The sequence below is a fragment of the Triticum aestivum genome, chromosome 2B, assembly GCF_018294505.1.
Source record: "Triticum aestivum cultivar Chinese Spring chromosome 2B, IWGSC CS RefSeq v2.1, whole genome shotgun sequence".
In the NCBI taxonomy this organism is placed as follows: domain Eukaryota; kingdom Viridiplantae; phylum Streptophyta; class Magnoliopsida; order Poales; family Poaceae; genus Triticum; species Triticum aestivum.
This window is the reverse complement of record NC_057798.1, coordinates 244,416,428-244,435,296: the sequence shown is the minus strand read 5'-3', so window position 1 is coordinate 244,435,296 and position 18,869 is coordinate 244,416,428. Positions and strand designations below refer to the sequence as shown.

At 50.2% G+C, this 18,869-nt stretch overlaps 1 protein-coding gene across 1 annotated transcript in view; it reads left to right on the top strand.

Moving 5' to 3' along the window:
- The window catches only part of LOC123044576 (probable mixed-linked glucan synthase 8), a 6,099-nt gene extending 2,013 nt beyond the window's left edge, over positions 1-4,086 (top strand). Inside the window, exons 2-3 of the mRNA XM_044467356.1 lie at positions 1,388-2,129; positions 2,199-4,086. Of these exons, the coding sequence (XP_044323291.1) occupies positions 1,388-2,129; positions 2,199-3,854 (2,398 nt within the window). The 3' untranslated portion in view covers positions 3,855-4,086. The remainder of the gene's footprint in view (positions 1-1,387; positions 2,130-2,198) is intronic.
- Positions 4,087-18,869: the final 14,783 nt, after the last annotated feature.

The window sequence follows — 18,869 nt, the reverse complement described above, 5'->3', positions numbered from 1 at the left end:
AAATTGGGTGCGCTTAAGGTCTGAATCGATAGCGGTGGCGGCGGAATGGATGGAGGCTGGGGTGGGCTAGGGTTTGAATGAAGGTGAGGACATCATCCAGAAAGATCGACGTGATCTGTCGAAGTCCATATGGTGCTAACCTAGCTAGAATGCCATCCTCGCATGTCTGCTCGATTATGGTATTGAGATCGTTCATGATGAGTATGTAGAGCATGGGGGGTGGGTGTCCCATGCCGCAACCCTTTCCTATATTGGTGATGAGCTGCTCAGATGCCATTCACCAAACCTCTAGTGAAAGTCGCGAAATCCCACGTAGATCCATCGGTCACTAGATCCTAACTTTGCGAGCAGATGATGGAGGAATGCCCAATGAGACACATTGAAGACTTAGTGACTCAATCTCTTGAGATTGTACTACTCAACACCCTTCTCCTCCAAGAGGTCGTCTCAAGCCATGCTAGCGAAAAAGAACCTTGTGCAAGCGCCACCATCCCATAGGCAAATCATTCTGGAGCATCGCCGCACAATTCTGTGTTTCAAACAACGCTATTTTTTTTTGAGACAATTCAAACAACGCTAAATGAAACATCTTTTTCTTGAGAGGCCACCTCGGCTCTCGACCCAAAGGCGAAAGGAGCCCACACATCTAGGAAATCCATTGGTTACACCGACCCAACTTAGTGAGCACCTAAGGAGGAAGGCCTAACATCGAAGGCTTGTGATGTCCTTCTCATACGATCGTGCTATCCGCTAGACCTCTAGCACCAAGAAATCCATCTATGAATGGCTCAAGTCAAAAGATAACAAATACTCCCTTCGTTCCTAAATATAAGCCTTTTTAGACGTTTCAAATGGACTACAACATACGGATGTACGTAGACATATTTCAGGGTGTATGTTCACTCATTTTGTTCCGTATGTAGTCACTTGTTGGAATCTCTAGAAAGACTTCTATTTGGGAACGGAGGGAGTAAGGTTGAGGGTAAACTAGGGAGAGGGTCTTTGGGATCAGATCAGATGAGTCTTGACTCCTTGAGAAATAAGGGATGAAAGTCTTCCTTTCCAGATTCAAGTGGAGGTATTGAATTCATGCTTCAGCCAGCTGCTCCAAAAGTCTGGATTGATGGAGAGGCGTGGACAATCTTTTTTTAACATTGCGTTGACAAGGTCTTCAACTCGAGGTCAATTGGCTCTTGTATCATTTGAACTAGTGGTTCAGCCAGCTTCTTCAAAAGTTCAAACAGATGTACAAACGGTCAATAAATTTTAACTACTTGTTGCTTTGAAAAGTATTATATTTTTTAAAATAACGTGCATATGCTCTCTTTTTAAGTAGAAAATCTTAGCACATCCTAATATCCGTTATGTATTTATATATGCGTGACAGGTTCTTGAACTTGGCCAGACTTACGGCGGTCATCGTGTTTTTCGCATGGCGTGTGCAGCACCCAGATTCCGACGCAATGTGGCTGTGGTGGATCTCGGTCGTCGGAGATTTCTGGTTCGGCCTGAGCTGGTGGCTAAACCAGGTCCCGAAGCTCAACCCCACCATATGCATCCCCACGATCCCCCTCCTGAGACAGCAGTTCGACCTGCCCGACGGCGGCTCCAACCTGCCCGTCCTGGACGTGTTCATCAGCACCGTCGACCCTGTGGAGGAGCCCATGCTCCACACCATGAACTCCATCCTCTCCATCCTCGCCACCGACTACCCGGTCGACAAGTACGCCACGTACCTCTCGGACGACGGCGGATCGCTGCTCCACTACGACGGGCTGGTCGAGACCGCCAAGTTCGCCGCCCTGTGGGTTCCGTTCTGCCGGAAGCATCACGTTGAACCAAGGGCGCCGGAGAGCTACTTCGGGATGAAGATCCGCCCGTACACGGGGAATCTGCCCGAAGAGTTCCTCGATGACCATAGGCGTTTGCGGAGGGAGTACGAGGAGTTCAAGACGCGCCTGGACGCACTGTTCACTGTCATCCCGCAACGGTCAGAGGCGCACGGCCGTGAAGACGCCAAAGGAGGAGGAGGGAAGGCGACTTGGATGGCGGACGGGACACAGTGGCCTGGCACATGGACTGAGCCGGCTGAAGGTCACCGGAAAGGAGATCACGCTGGAATTATTCAGGTACAAATTCGAATGGGGAAACAAACCAAATATGGTGATTTCGTCGCCGCTGACATGATTGTTCAACAGGTTATGCTGTCCCAGCCAAGCAGCGAGCCTCAGCTCGGCGAGCCAGCAAGCTCCGACGACGGTCCGCTGGATTTCAGCGCCGTCGACGTGCGGCTGCCGATGCTGGTGTACGTGTCCCGGGAGAAGCGCCCGGGCTATGACCACCAGAAGAAGGCAGGCGCGCTGAACGTGCAGCTGCGCGTCTCCGCTCTGCTCTCCAACGCGCCCTTCATCATCAACTTCGACTGCGACCACTACATCAACAACTCCCAGGCCTTCCGCGCCGCCATGTGCTTCATGATGGACCGGCGCGACGGCGACAACGTCGCCTTCGTCCAGTTCCCGCAGCGCTTCGACGACGTCGACCCCACGGACCGGTACGCCAACCACAACCGCATGTTCTTCGACGCCACCATGCTTGGCATGAACGGCATCCAGGGGCCCTCCTACGTCGGCACCGGCAGCATGTTCCGCCGCGTCGCGCTCTACGGCGCCGACCCGCCTCGGTGGCGCCCGGACGACGTCAAGGTGCTGGAGAACCCCAACAAATTCGGCAAGTCGATGACGTTCATCAACTCCATACCGGTGGCCGCGAACCAGGAACGGTCCGTCATGTCGCCGGTGTCGCTTGACGAGCCGGCAACGACGGAGCTGGCCGACGTCATGACGTGCGCGTACGAGGACGGGACGGAGTGGGGCGATGGCGTCGGGTGGGTGTACGACATGGCGACGGAGGACGCGGTGACCGGCTTCCGGCTGCATCGGACGGGGTGGCGGTCCATGTACTGCGACATGGAGCCCCCCGCGTTCTGCGGCACGGCCCCGATCAACATGACGGAGCGCATGTACCAGATCCTGCGCTGGTCGGGGGGCTCCTTGGAGGTGTTCTTCTCCCGTTTCTGCCCGCTCCTCGCCGGCCGTCGGCTCCACCCCATGCAGCGCGTCGCCTACACCAACATGACGTTCTACCCGCTCTCGGCGCTCTTCGTCGTCTGCTACCACCTCTTGCCGCTGATGTGGGTCTTCAACGGCCGGTTCTACATCCAGAAGCCCTACCCGACGTACGTGATGTACGTCCTCATCATCATCATCTCCAACGAGGTGATCGGCATGGTGGAGATCGTGTGGGCGGGGCTCACGTTGCTCGACTGGTTCCGCAACGAGCAGTTCTACATGATCTGCGCGACGGGCGTGTACCCGACGGCGGTGCTGCACGTCGTGCTCAGGTCCCTCGGCCTGAAAGGCATATCCTTCAAGATGACGGCGAAGCAGCTGGCCACCGGCGCGAGGGAGAGGTTCGCCGAGCTGTACGACGTGCAGTGGGCGCCGTTGCTGATACCCACACTGGTGGTGATCGCCGTGAACGTGGTTGCCATCGGCGCGGCGGTGGGGAAGGCGATCACCTGGGGCTGGTCGGCCGGGCAGGTCGTCGAGGCGGCCAGCGGGCTCATGTTCAACGTGTGGATCCTGCTCATGTTCTACCCGTTCGCGCTCGGGGTTATTGGGCGCTGGGGCAAGAAGCCCTATGTCCTCTTCGCCATGTTTGTGGCCGCGTTCGCTGCCATTGCGGCGGTGTATGTCGCCGTCCAGGCGGCGCTCGCTGGCAACCTGCCGTACTTCCAGCTGGGACACTGGTCGATCGGCGGTGCCGTTTCTCTGCCAAGCCGGCGGGTTTAGCTGGTGTCGTTCGATTGAAGCAGGTCGCGCAGAATTTGGTCGATCGACCACCAGCTAAAATCCTGCCCTGCTGGGTGATGTGGCTAGCTACCTGAGCTAGTTTATTTTTGTTTTTTTGTTCAACAATTCATTAGTGTTGTAAGAGCTCTAGCTGAAGCTGCTTGTGTTATCGCAGTTATCTGAAGTTATGTTTAAAAATGGAAAGAATAATAATAGAAAGTTCCTCATGTCATGTGAGTTTTTTTTCCGATGAGAGGATTACAGTCAAGAGGCACGAGGTCCTCAATACATGGAGGTCCACAATGCAACCATATGATGTACACGACTCCGTACGGCTAAAAAAAGACAACCAATCGTCTACCCTATTTTGTAAGTGGCTAATCTTCTGATGAAAAAAAAACAGATGAACATTTTTCATTGATGTAGGAACAAAAGTCCCCAGCTAATCCGTCATACTGGGTGATTTTTTCCAGCAATTAATTACTAGTGTTATAAAAGCTCTAGCTCAACCACCATGTCTGTCCATGTGCCTTGTCAAAAAAAAACACATTTTTCCATGTGTAACCGTAGTTATCTATAAGTCATAGTTTTATTGTTGGTACGAAAAGGGAAATAATAATACAAGAAAGTTCATCATGCCATGTGAGTTTTGTATATCTTTTTTAAACAGATGAACATCTCTTTTGTTAAATTCGTCAAAATTTTGTTGATGCAGGAACGTAATTTTAAATATGGTTTGGCACTTTATTTAAGTTATGTCATGAATTACATGAGATAATAAATCCACTCATAGCTACTTTTTGAATCAAAGGTACTCCAGCCAGATAGTGTGCCAAACCTAGTGCAGGTATGGTGTTGAGAGATGACACAAGGAGCATAATTTTCTTGTCTTGCAGGGAGCTCTTCTCCTGAGGTGAAGCTCTTGAAGTCGAGTTGTGTGCATGTATGGAATTTTTTTTCCTTTTTCATCTAGAGAAGTGACACACCAGTCTTTTTTGAGATGGATTCTATAATTGCAGTCAAGTTGATTCAGGCATGGGAACTGGATAGATCAATATGATCTTGTCTTATTAAGGAGATCAGGCATCTTTTTTTATCTTCGTGAAATGTATATTACTCGTATTAGTTGTACGCAAAATAAAGTTAGGGATAACTTAGCTAAGTTAGCCAAAATTGAGGAGAACTATGATTTGGGTTCGTTTTGGCCCACCGGACTCTTCAAAGCTAGCCCATGTTGATTGTAAGGACCATATGATTGGGGCAATACAACCTTTTCCCTAACAAAGAAAGAAAAAGTACCGGCCCACTAGGAGTTATAGTTGGCGTTGGTGCCTGCATTTTTCTGAATTTATTTCAGCCTTTTCGGTGATGTTCGTTCAATGGGAGAAGATGTTCCTGTCTGTTACGAGAAGCCTGTGGTGACTTCGTCAATATGAAGATATTGTGTCGACTCGATATCTCGGAGGTGCTCACAGGGGGCAAGGTGTGTGTGCATGCCTTTATATGGGTGAGTGTATGTGCGTGCATGTGAGCATCTGCGATTGTACCATGTTAAAAGAAATTGACGTGTGTATATATTTCCCAGGAAGATATATACAATCTTTTTTTAAAACAATTATGTGAATATTTTATATATGATGTAATAATTTTTCTACACTTGAGAACAAATTATATAGTATGTATGATGGAATTTTGGAATAAGAAAACAATTTTTATTTATGCTAGATCATACAAATGTTTTTGTACACCATTTGATAAACAAGGTTGCAAACGGCCAATCCTATATGATGTCTGCGTGTGTGCTATATTTGAGGCTTCGCTGAAGACTCCTCCAGATTGGTCGACCCATGTAACGATTGTTCTATTTATTTTTATCTTTTTAGATCATGGGTTTTCTTTCTTTTTTTGTTCTTTTCTTTCGAACATTTCCTTTTTATAGGCTTTTTTGATATATATATATATATATATATATATATATATATATATATATATATATATGGTGATTTTTTAAAAAGATACGGTGAATGTTATTTTAGATACACACTAAACTTTTTTAATATATGGCGAGCATTTTTCTTTTCTTGGTATACGCTATTTTTTTATAAAACACTGACTTAACAAATTATATGTAACTCCTAAAACACAACTAGATTTTTTTGTTAAAAACCAACTACAATACCGAAGAAGAAGAAGAAGAAGAAGAAGAGTAAAATACAGCTCACAGGCGTCAACTAGGAGGTCTCGTTTGCAAACTGTATTGTATAATACTAAAATTATAGTAATAAATGTCCTTCTAGAAAAACATAATAATTGTAGTCTAGCGTCGAGTTATTGCTTTGGTAGGTGGGCACCACCATACTTGAGGTAAAAAGATCTGTTTTTTCACTGGACTTTCCGGGTTTTTGTTTTTTCTTTGGTTTCCCTCGTTTTTCTCTATTTTTATTGGATTTTTTCGTTATTCATTGTGCCTTTTCTTTTCTTCAGTTTTTCCCTTTCTTTCTTGTTATTTATTTATTTTATTCAAATAACAGATTAACATTTGTTAAATACATGGTCAACATTATTTCTATACACATTAAAAAAATCGAAATACTTGTTCAATATTATTCAAATACTTGTTCAACATTTTTCGAATGCTTGATTAACATTTTTTTAAAAACTTGTTCAACATTATTCAAATACTTGTTCAAGATTTTGTGAAGGCCTGATTAACATTTTTAAAATACTTGCTCAACATTTCTTCAAACATATGTTCAAAAAAATTTCAAAATGTTTGCTCAACATTTTTCAAATACTCGTTAAATATTTCATGAGTGCTTGATCAACATTTTTCAAATATTGTTCATTTTTTTCGGATGCTTGATAACATTTTTAAATACTTGTTTAACATTTTTCAAATGCTTCTTCAATATTTTTGAGTGCTTGATAACAATTTTCAAATACTTGTTCAACATATTTTTTCAATGCTTATTAAACATTTTTTAAATGTTTTTTTTGGAATATACTCCCTCTGGCCGAAAATAAGTGTCTGGTTTTATAGAATATACTCCCTCCCGCTTGGGAGCCACGTCCACTATAGTGACTGAGTTTCTGAACAAAGTTTGGAAAGGAAAATACTTTTTGAATTTGTGAAGAAAATTTAAAACGGGAACATTATTTGAAAATTCGCAAACATTTTCTAATATATGAACAAAATTCAAACATGTGACATTTCTTGAACAAATTTAGGAAATGGGAACCTTTTTTTGAAACAAAATATTGTTTGGTTTGTGGACAAAATTTTGGAAAGTGAATTTTCTAAAAAATTTGTAAACATGAACATTTTTCTATTTTGTAAACTACATTTTAAAATAATGAGCATAATTGGAATTTTAGAACTAATTTTGAAGTGAAGAATAATTTTAAAATCCCAAACAAATTTGAAACACAAACATTTTTTGAATACATGAACAAAAATTTGAAAATAGGAACATTTTTTAAATTTGTGAACATGTTTCGAAAATAGGAATTTTCTTTAAAATCCCGGTCATTATTTGAAAACTCTGGTAAATTTGAACCAAAATATTCTAAACAATTTTTAGAAAACATTCAGAACAAATTTCAAAAAAAGTAACAATTTTTTAAAAGTGCAATATTTTTTGAAATTTAGAAACCATTTTTCATAATATTGAACATTTTTTAAAATCATGAACAATTTTTTAAGGTTCCAAACAATTTTCTGGACATGAACTCTTAAAAAAGAAAAGTAAACTTGATAAATAAGAAAAAACGAAAGAAGAAAAAAGTAACAAAAAAAAGGAAAAAAAGAGATAAACCTAGAAAATAAAAAACCAAAAAGAAACAAGAAACCTGGTTCAGGAAACCTTCTAGAAGTCCCAAAACCAGATCAATAGGCTGAAAGTGCCTAGAACCGGAAACGGTGGAACCCGTTAATGGGCTGGCCTAGGTAATTGCTCGATAGCCAGCTCTGTGCGAAGGGTCCATATTTTGACGCAGCGTGCGTCCAATAGAAAATTATCAAAATTACCTCAAATTGTGCTAACAAGGCTAACTTGGGCCACATGTCGGGCCGTGCCGAGCCGAGCCTGGGTCGGCCCGTGAATAAAAGAGCCACGCCGATCGACTTGATGATTTTGGGGAGCGGTCTTTGTTCTGTGACAGGCCGAAGGCCGGTCCGTGCTAGGCCGAAAATCAATGCCCACGGGCCGGCCTTAAAAGCACGGCCCAGGTTTGTTTCAACTGCACAGCCTCCACGAGCCACGGCGACGGCGACGGTCTCCGGCTCTTCGCCGTCCTCTCCCGTCGCGCCTCCGATGCTACCCTGCCAATTTGTCCCAGCAGTTTTACCCACAGAAGATGATCGAATTCAGAGGGGTGGCGGCATTCGCGCCGCGCAGGGCAGCATTAGCGCACCTTGGATTGGGCCTTGGGGTCTTGCCAGTTCGTCGCCTCCTCCGCCGTCTTCCTCTCGCGGCTCCAGCCCCAGGTTCGCCATCCTTCGTCAGTCCCGTACTCCCGTTCTATGTCGCGTAGATGTTGCCTTTGCCTATCCTGTATTGACTGGTGACCTCCTCGTGTTCGATTTGGTGTGGGGCAATGGGATTGGGATTTGGGAACGTGTACGGATGTTGGCATATCCATCCCAAATTGTAGTGCTATCTGCTTGCATCTGATGAATTGCAACTTTGCAAGTGCCAAGGTGAGTTGATCTAGCGGATCTAGAAACTGAATGAGGGGTCGCAAATTAGCTGTTTTCTTTCCAATATGAATTAGGGGTGGCCGCACTGAGCAAAACTAAAATAGATGCCTCATAAAGTCATTAACTCTATATATTGCAATTTAGTGATTTTATTTTATTTTTAGGTGGTCGTTAGTGCACAGAGTGCATTAGTTTTCTGATGGTTGAGGCTAGGGTGCCACTCTACTTGTCCGGTTGTCTTTATAGCAAATGCAGTTATGTCACTGTTTCTAGTAGGAATATAACTGCAGCCCTGAAATTCCGGTTAGGGCATCTTCAATGCAGGACACCTATTTGGGGGCTTGTGCTTAAAACAAATTAAATAATTATGAAGCAACGGCGTAGGCGTCTGGCTTTCCAACGGAGAGGCACTGGTTCGAGCACTTAGGGCGTGTTTGGTTACATTACCAATCCAGCCTGGCCCGGCGAGCCTGGCTGTATTGAGCCGGTTTGAGGGGATGCAGGCCAAAAAACCCCAGATGCACATAGTTTGGTTGTCTGCATGCCCCTAGTTGCATGAGACAACCATTTTCGACCCGGCGTTTGGTTGCCCGCATTGCATTAGGCGCACATATGCCATGGTGTTTGGTTGCAACCTGCATAAGGTGTTGTCACCACTTCTAACTAGTGGTGAGCTTACCACACAGAATCTGAACATGTAGCGCCAGCTACTTAAACAAATGACAGTTCATCCTAACTACTATCAAATGACAGTTCAAATTATTAAGAGCCATTGGCTAAATAGGGGATAGTTCATCGGTGTTGCTGCTACCAGATCTTCCTCTTCCTCTTCTTCTGCTTCTGCTGGTGCTTCTGCTTCTGCTACTGCTTCTTCTTCTTCTTCTTCTTCCATCTTCTTCAAATCCTGCACTGACCTCTGTTAAGCCACATCGCCTCTGCCCACTCCAACCTTTTGTTCTTCCAAGCGTCATTGTCAAATGCATCTACACCATGGCCGGAGCTAACAACATCGTCAGGCTCGACCTCTTCCTCCTCAGGCACGTGTTCATCAAAGCCCCATTGGAGGATCCAGTTATGCAGAATGCAACAAGCAAGAACTAGCTTAACCTGAGTGGAGTATGGGTGGAATGGCTTCTAATCCAGGATCTTAAACCTATTCTTCAGAGCTCCAAATGCCCTCTCAACAGTTAGTCTAAGGCTGGAGTGTCTGAGATTAAACAACTCCTGTGCAGTCCTAGGATAGTTCCTACCAGAGAACTTGTTGAGATGCTACCTGGTTTTCCTGAAGGGTGGAAGAATACCCGGCTGACATGCATAGCCAGCATCTCCAAGGTGGAACTTGCCGTCGGGGATGTTGATCCCATCAGGTCGACTCATGCTGTTAGTGAGAATGTTAGCATCATGCGCTGACCCCTCCCAGCCAGCCTGCTACCTCACTCAGCTCTCTCCTCTCGACCTTTCCGGAGTCTTCCGCCTCCCACTCCCACGAGCTCCGGCTCCCCGCCGCCTTGCGCAGGGGATGAGATCTCCAGGCCTTCCCCACCCTCAAATATCGGCCATGCGAATGGCGGCGCACGGACGGAGGAGGCAACAGGCCGCGTCTTCCACACGGGAACAAGGACAGTGGAGCCGGCGGCAAGGCTGACAGATGGGAAGAGGGTGGCGCGCGAGCGAAGGAGGCAACAGTCGCGCCTTCCTGCATGCGGACGAGGCTGGAGGGCAGGGAGGAGGGGAGGCAGCGGCGTGCGAGCATGAGGCGTACATGATGGACAAGCTTGCCACGTATAGGATGGACAAGCTCACCGGCATCATTATCAAGTACGACATCCAGGTAATCTTCGTGCCCCTCGCTATATCAATCCGTGGTGAATTGGTTTGGTTGGTACTGAGGTGCGCCGAGAAAACAGTGGTGATTTGTTTGTGCCTTGTTCTTGTTGAATTGGTAGAATAATACTTCTATGAAGGAAATTTATGGTCTCGACATAGTGATCTAAAGTTTTGACATGTTCCAAAATGCCTGACATTTAATTTAGATAGTTCAAAAAAGAAATTTGGGGAGTATAGCTCTGAATTAGAATAGCAATTTCTTATCTCGTATTGCAGTGATAATTTCACCTACGTTGTTCATGTTGAAGATCATAGTTGTGTCCATACTGGTTTGCTTTAGTTAAAGTTTGATTTACAGTCTTAGGAGGAGGCTTTTCTCGGTGATCTAGTTTGTTACTGCAATTTTTGTTGAATTGTCAGAATTCGAATTGCATGGAGAACACACATAGGCTAGTATGGTATAGCTTCCGCATATCCAGAATTAGTGAGGTTAAGTTGTGGTTTGTTTCTCATCCCCTTCTTTATCGGGTACACAAATGTGCTCTGCTGGTACTAATTGTATCTGGACCGCGCGTGTCTGGACATACTCTTCAGGATATCTTATCTATAGTTGTACTGCTTTCACCACACGCCCTTTCTCGCGTTGCTGGTTTTGCTAGTATGTGCTCCTAGTTGCAACCTTATCATTGGATTGAAGGTACATTTCTTACCATTGTGTGATCCTACTCATTACTGACAAGGAACACTGGATGCAAATGTAGATAAACAAGATAATTAATCAAAACTATCAGAGTTACAGTTTACGAGATGTTATGACCGGCGTCACTTATAGCTGGAGGAGGCCCAATGGGCGCGTCTAGTTAGGGGCTTAGCCGAAGTTATTTTATTTTTATTAGCAGCAAGGTTATATAAACAGTTGTAAGGCTCCCGCTTGGAATTAAGCAATAAGACATAATCTATTGCCCGGCTCCCAGAGGAGCCGGAACCCTAATCTCGCCGCCGCCTCTCCCTCCGCGTGAGACGGCGCCCGCACACCGTCCGCCGCGGTCACGAGCTTGCCCACCTCCCTGCTTCCCCTACAATCTCTGGCCAAGACCCGGTAGGGCCCTAGCTCCTACCAATTTGGTATCAGGTAGCTCAGGTGTGATCATGTCTTCGCCGCCGCCCACCCCAACCCTCCCGCTGCCGACCTCTGTTAGACCTTTCAGCCTGAGCATTGATAGTTGTGGATGACACTAGGAGAGTTGGGACAATTTTCGTTGGTTTATTTCTCACACAATGCCATGCCAACCTGAGGGGTTGGGGATACATATTTATAGGCTGCTAGCCAGCCAAGGCATATGCTAAGATGCTGCTAAGATGCCAGTCTAAGATTCTAGTCTAAGATGCTAGTCTAAGATGCTAACTGACAGTCCTTGATGGTCAAGAACAGAACTCTATCCTAACAGCTAGTCCTTGATGGTCCAGGACTTTATCCTCCTAACTGCCACAAGGACCATGTGCTGCAGCCCCACAAAGACCCTAGTACATAGACTTATCCATCATTCTCCCCCTAAGTCTTGTACGTCGTCTTGTGGGAGAGTTGAATCATCCCAATCCTGGAGCAAAGTTCGAGGAACTTGACCCTCCCAAGGGGCTTGGTGAGCATGTTTGCGAGCTGATCCTTGGTGTTGATGTAGCTCGCCTCGATGCTCCCTTCTTCCACACAGCTGCAGATGAAGTGATACCTCAGTCGGATGTGCTTGCTTTGTTCGTGGAACACAGGGTTCTTTGCCAGGGCCAGGGCGGACTTGCTATCCACCAGGAGCTGCACCGTTCTGGTGTCTTGAACGAGAAGATCACCAAGCAGTCGAGCAAGCCAGAGCGCCTGAGTGCAGGCGGTGGAGGCCGCTATGTACTCAACCTCACAGCTGGACAGGGCCACCACCTGCTGCTTGACTGATTGCCAGCTCACGAGACACTTGCCGAGGAAGAGGAGGATCCCGCTCGTGCTCTTGCTGGTGTCGATGTCGCCGGCGTGGTCGCTGTCGCTGTACCCGACGAAGTGTGCCGCCCCAGGACACCTAGGGTAGTGGAGGCCGTGGTCGAGGGTCCCTGCTATGTAGCGGACGATCCTCTTCACTGCATGCTGGTGTTCCGACGTTGGTCGCTCCATGAACCGACTGACATAGCCGACGGAGAATGCCAAGTCCGGCCGTGTGTGAGTGAGGTAGCGAAGGCTCCCCACAAGGCGTCGGTACTGCGTAGCATCCACTTCCTCCGTCGTGATGTCGCGGCTCAGTTTCAGCCTCTCCTCCATCGGAGTGAGAGCTGGATGGCAGTCGGTGAGCCCAGCTAGCTCAACGATGCGCTTGGCGTAGGCGGACTGTCGAAGCGCGATCCCGGAGTGGTCCTGGTGCACCTCAATCCCTAGATAGAAGGAGAGGAGCCCCAGGTCACTCATCTGGAACGTGGCCTTCATGTCTTCCTTGAACGCCGCCACCTCTGCATCTTTGGTGCCGGTGATCACCAGGTCATCAACGTAGACGCCCACCAGCAGGGCATTTCCTCCATTCCCCCGTCGGTAGACGGCAGCCTCATGCGGGCTCTGCTCGAAACCCATCTTCTTCAGCGTGGAGTCCAGCTTGGCGTTCCACGCCCTGGGTGCCTGTCGCAGGCCATAGAGAGCCTTGCGCAGGCGGAGTACCTTGCCCTCCTGGCCGGGAATCGTAAACCCCGGTGGCTGATGCACGTAGACTTCCTCCTTCAAGTCGCCGTTGAGGAATGCCGACTTAACGTCCATGTGGTGGACACGCCAGCCCTCCTGGGCAGCTAGCGCAAGGAGAAGTCGCACGGACTCCATCCGTGCCACGGGAGCGAAAGCGTCGTCGAAGTCGACTCCTTCCTGCTGCAAGAAGCCTCGGGCCACCAAGCGAGCCTTGTGCTTGATGATGGCGCCGGCTCAATCCCTCTTCAGCTTGAACACCCACTTAAGGGTGATTGCGCGGTGACCTGGAGGGAGATCAGCGAGCTCCCAGGTGTAGTTTTGCTCGACCGCATCCATCTCCAACTGCATCGCGGCGCCATGCCGCGTCTCTCTCGGCCTCTGCAAAGGACCGTGGTTCGCCATCTTCACACGCGAGCTGTAGCTGCGCCTCCAGGTCACGTGGCACCAGTCCTAGCACCGGCTGGTCGCCGAGCAGATTATCCATCGTACGGTACCGCAGCGGTTCGCCGTCATGCCACGCGTCGATACGCTCCTCGTCGTGAGTGAGCGGGGAAGCGAACTTCATCGGGTTGTGCTCTGCGTGAGCTGGTGCTGATGAAGATGAGCCCGGAGTGGCGACCACCGGGGCTGGAGTATGCGGCGTCGCCGGTTGTCGTGTCGTCGGCGTAGTAGGCGCCGGAGTCGATGTAGTTTTGGGGGGCCGGGGTAAACGTGCCCGGTGAAGAGGAGCTGCTTGCTTCCCCAGCTTCCTTGAAGTGGGCGTACTCGACAATGAAGTCGTCATACGTCGGCGTCGAGCCGTCGTCCACCGCCTTGTCCCATTGCCACCCTCGCCCTTCGTTGAACACGACGTCTCGCGCTGTGCGCACACGTTGTGTCTTTGGGTCGAGGATGCGGTAGGCCTTTGAGCCCTCCGCGTAGCCGATGAAGACTCCCGGAGTGCTCCTGTCGTCGAGCTTGCCGATGTGGCCGAGCTCCTTGGCGAACGCAAGGCAGCCAAAGACCCGCAAATGAGAGACCGCCGGCTTCCGCCCATGCCAGGCCTCGTACGGAGTTCTGCCGTCGAGTGCCTTAGTAGGAGAGCGGTTGAGGATGTAGACGGCCGTTAGCACCGCCTCTCCCCAGAAGACAGCCGGCATCCCTCTCTGTTTGAGGAGAGCCCGAGTCATCCCCACAACCGTCTGGTTGCGCCGCTCGACGACGCCGTTTTGTTGCGGGCTGTACGACGCGGAGTAGTGGCGCTGGATGCCCTCATTGGCGCAGTACGACGCGAATTCAGCCGCCGTGAATTCGCCGCCGTTGTAAGTGTGCAACACGCGCAATTTGCGGCCGCTCTCCGCCTCCACACCAACCTGCGCGCGCCTGATGGCGTCCGCTGCTTCTCCCTTACTGTCGAGGATCATCACCCACATGTAGCGGGAGAGATCGTCGACGAGCAGCAGGAAGTAGCGTCGACCTCCTGGTGTGGCTGGCGTCACCGGGCCGCACAGGTCTCCGTGCACGAGCTCCAGCTTCTCCTTGGCCCGAAAACTCGCCTGTTAGGGAAAGGGGAGTCGTCTCTGCTTTGTCAGCACGCAGATGTCGCAGAACTGCTCCACATGGTCAAGGCATGGCAGGCCTCGCACCATCTCCTTGGCACTTAGACGCTTCAGGGCCTCAAAGTGAAGGTGCCCAAAGCGCTCATGCCATTGCCACGCCTCGTCGTCCCGACGGACAGCGAGACAGACCGGTTGTGCCACCTGCACATCAAGGACGTAGAGTCGATTTTCACCTCTGGGCACCTTGGCGAGAAGGCGACGCTGGCGATCCCAGATGCGTAGGACCCCATGCTCAATCAGCACGCATGAGCCGTTCTCATCCAGCTGTCCCAAGCTGATGATGGAATTCCTTAGCGCGGGGATGTAGTAGACACCGGTGAACAGCCGGTGCTCTCCCATCTTGGTGGTGAAGATGACGGAGCCGACGCCCTTTATCTCCACAGTGGAGGCATCCCCGAACTTGACGGAGCCTCGCGCATCGGAGTCGAGCTCGGCGAAGAATTCCCTTCGACCGGTCATGTGGTGGGTGGCGCCGGTGTCGAGGCACCACCCCGTAGCCTTGTCCTTCCCGGAGCCATCGCCGAGAAGAGCGTGTGCTTTTGGCTCATCGAGGTGGATGAAAGCCTTTGCGACTGGAGTCGCCGAGGGTAGCTCAATGCTTGCATGCGCCATGAACAGAGCCATCTCCTCCTCCTTCGCCTGTGCGACGTGAGCCTGGCCTTGTCGTGGTTGCCGACACTCATTGGCCCAATGGCCAAACCGGCCACAGTTGTGGCAACTGTTGTCTTGTGCCGGCTTGGGCTTGCCAGCGGCACCGTCCTTGGCGCCTCCGCGGGCGTCACCTTCGGCATGTCCTTGTGCCCTGCCCGGGGGGCCTCTTCGCGCCTTACGCTGCTTGCCACGCTTGTGGCCGCCCGTCGAGGAGGAAGGCTCCCCCTTCTTCCTGTCACCAAGGCTGGGATCCCACTGCTCCCGAGTTAGGAGCAGCTTCCCGCCGGTGGTGATTGATGGGGTCATGTACCTAGGGTAGGGTCATGGACCTGATCTAAGTACCTTACCCAAGGACACCCTTAGAAGAGGTCGCCTTCCAGTCGACCAACGAAGGACTCACTCGACTGCATTGAAGGACTCGACCATGAAGACTCACTCGACCACCAGGAGGTCAAGAGGCACTCTACACTGCAACGGCCTGTAATTAAGTAGGCTTTATTATAGTAAAGACACTTTATGTGGGGCGTTACCAGTAACGCCCCAGACTTAACTCACCTTAAACCCTCTCCTACGTGGGCTGGCTGGGGTCCTGGCGCACTCTATATAAGCCATCCCCCTCCACAGGTAGAGGGGTTCGGCACCTTGTAACTCATATACTCATAATCCACTCGACCGCCTCCGGGCCCCGAGACGTAGGGCTATTACTTCTTCCGAGAAGGGCCTGAACTCGTACATCCCTTGTGTTTACAACCTCTCCATAGCTAGGACCTTGCCTCTCCATACCTACCCCCACTCTACTGTCAGGCTTAGAACCATGACAGTTGGCGCCCACCGTGGGGCGGGTGTTTTAGCGATTTTTGTGGAGAAGTTGCGATTCTTCCGAGTACTTTCATCATGGTGTCTGCTGGAGTTTTGGTCGGGGGTCAAGAGATCCGTCTCGGCACTCTCACCTTCATCGCCGACGACTCCGCGTGGCTCCATGAGGCTCCACTCGACGTTGATGCGCTCCCCGTCCGCGGTGCGACGCATTTTCGCGCATGTGTCCGCGGCGTTCTGCTGCGGCAATCGTCGATCCAGTATCGGTCGGGTCCTCCATCGTCCACCCTCCCGGTCTCCCGCCAGCGCAAGCGCTCGGGCCGGTCGAGGCTTCAGCGATGGGTGAGGCACGCGGTGGCTCGCCAATCGGCCACCACCCAAGTTGCGGCAATCGAGCCCGACGAATCTCTCTACGGCTTGTTTGATCTGTCGACTGGCTCCGTAGAGACTGCATCCGAGTGCGGTAGCAGTGATCCAGCGGCGGAAATCTTGATGGTCGACGGGCCCCACAGTCCCCCTGGCTTCGCCCGTGATGGTGGAGCAGGTGACGGAGGCGACCCTGCACGAGGCCACGAAGAGTACCAGCCCGAGCCACTCGACTCTCTGCAAAGAGAGGAACTTCGCCACAGGAATGTGGATGCCCTGCGTACTCCCATCGCAGGAGAAACCCCCGAGGCTCGTGCCTTGGAGGAGGCACGTCTGGCCAATTTGGCCGAACGCACTCGACTGGAGAATCTTCAGCGAGCACTCGACGAGCGCGCGCGGCAACGAGTTCCCGACACCAATCGACATCAACTCTTCCCGCCGACTAAGGTATATCGAACCCCAATCCAGAATTTAGCAGCTGCGACCCGTATAGCAGAGTCCATCCAGCCTTCGCAGTCGGAAGCTGGCAGAGGTTTGCTGCAGATCAGGGATCTGCTCCGGGCAGCAGGAGATCAGAATTCAGCCGTGTCTCAGTCGCGCAACAGAATTCACAGTCGATCCGTCACTGCGAATACGGTTCAGTCGGCTCACAGCCCCAGATCACCTCCGCGGCGTGAAGGGCGCGAGAATCGGCGAGATCAATATGGCGACCGACTCGACCGAGATGATAGGCGTCGAGTGCCCAATTCCCCTCCGAGGGGTGGGTCTTACGCTCCTTGGCAGCAAGATGACAGGCGTCAGTACAGTACAGGGCGAAGGGTTCCAGTCGACCCCAGAGAACCAGGCTTCGATGCGCGATCCATTATCGTGCAAGGTTTGGTCGACCGGAACAGAGCCCATCGAGGCGGACTCGACAGAGATGTACCCACAAGCAGTCGAGTGCATGTTTCTGGTCCTGAATGTTTCAGCAGAGCTATCAGAGCCGCAGTTATCCCTCCCAATTTCAGGTTGGCAACAGGAGTCAGCAAGTTCACTGGTGAGTCTAAGCCTGAAACTTGGCTTGAGGACTACCGAGTGGCAGTTCAGATTGGTGGTGGGAGCGACGAGGTGGCCATGAAGCATTTACCCCTCATGCTGGAAGGTTCTGCCAGGGCATGGTTGACTCAATTACCTCCTAGCAGCATTTACACTTGGGAGGATCTGTCCCGAGTGTTCATCAGAACGTTTGAAGGAACTTGCAAGCGACCAGCTGGATTGACAGAGTTGCAAGTCTGCGTGCAGAAGGCTAATGAGACTCTCAGAGAGTATATTCAGAGGTGGATCACTTTGCACCACACTATGGAGAATGTGTCTGATCATCAGGCAGTCTGCGCCTTCAAAGATGGCGTCAAGAACAGAGAACTGAGTTTGAAGTTTGGTCGAACCGGTGACATGACCTTGAGTCGGATGATGGAGATTGCTACCAAGTACACCAACGGCAAAGAAGAAGACCGACTCCGAAGCGGCAAGCACAAGCCGAGTCAGTCGGAAAAAGGAAACACCAGTCGGAAACAGAAGCGGAAGGCTGAACCGGCAGCTCCTGGAGAGGCTCTGGCCGTGACTCAGGGAAAGTTTAAGGGGAAACCAAAAGGATCCTGGAACCCCAAGAAGGTAAAGGATAAAGAAGGGAACGACGTAATGGATATGCCATGTCACATCCACACGAAGAAAGACGAAGAGGGGAATATCATCTACCCAAAGCACTCCACTCGCCAATGTCGACTCCTGATCCAGCAGTTTCAGGGAAAACAGTCTAAGGACAAGGAGAAGGAGTCGGACAAGGCTGAAGACAAGGAGGACAGTGAGGAAGGATATCCGCATATCAACTCCACTCTGATGATCTTTGCAGATGTGGAAAGCAGGAGTCGACTGAAAGTCATTAACCGAGAGGTGAACATGGTTGCCCCAGCAAAAGCAAATTATCTGAAATGGTCTCAAATACCCATCACATTCGACCAATCTGATCACCCGACTCATATTGCCACCCCTGGGAGGCAAGCTTTGGTGGTCGATCCAGTTGTCGAAGGCACTCGACTGACAAAGGTGCTGATGGATGGTGGAAGCGGGCTGAATTTGTTGTATGCAGACACACTGAAAGGAATGGGCATTCCGATGTCCCGACTGAGCACTAGTAACATGAGCTTTCATGGAGTTGGGAAGAAAGCCGAGTCACTCGGCCAAATAGCTTTGGACGTGGTGTTTGGTGATTCGAAACATTTTCGCAAAGAAAAGTTGACGTTTGAGGTCGTGGATTTTCAGAGTGCATATCATGCCATTTTGGGGAGACCAGCTTACGCACGGTTCATGGCTCG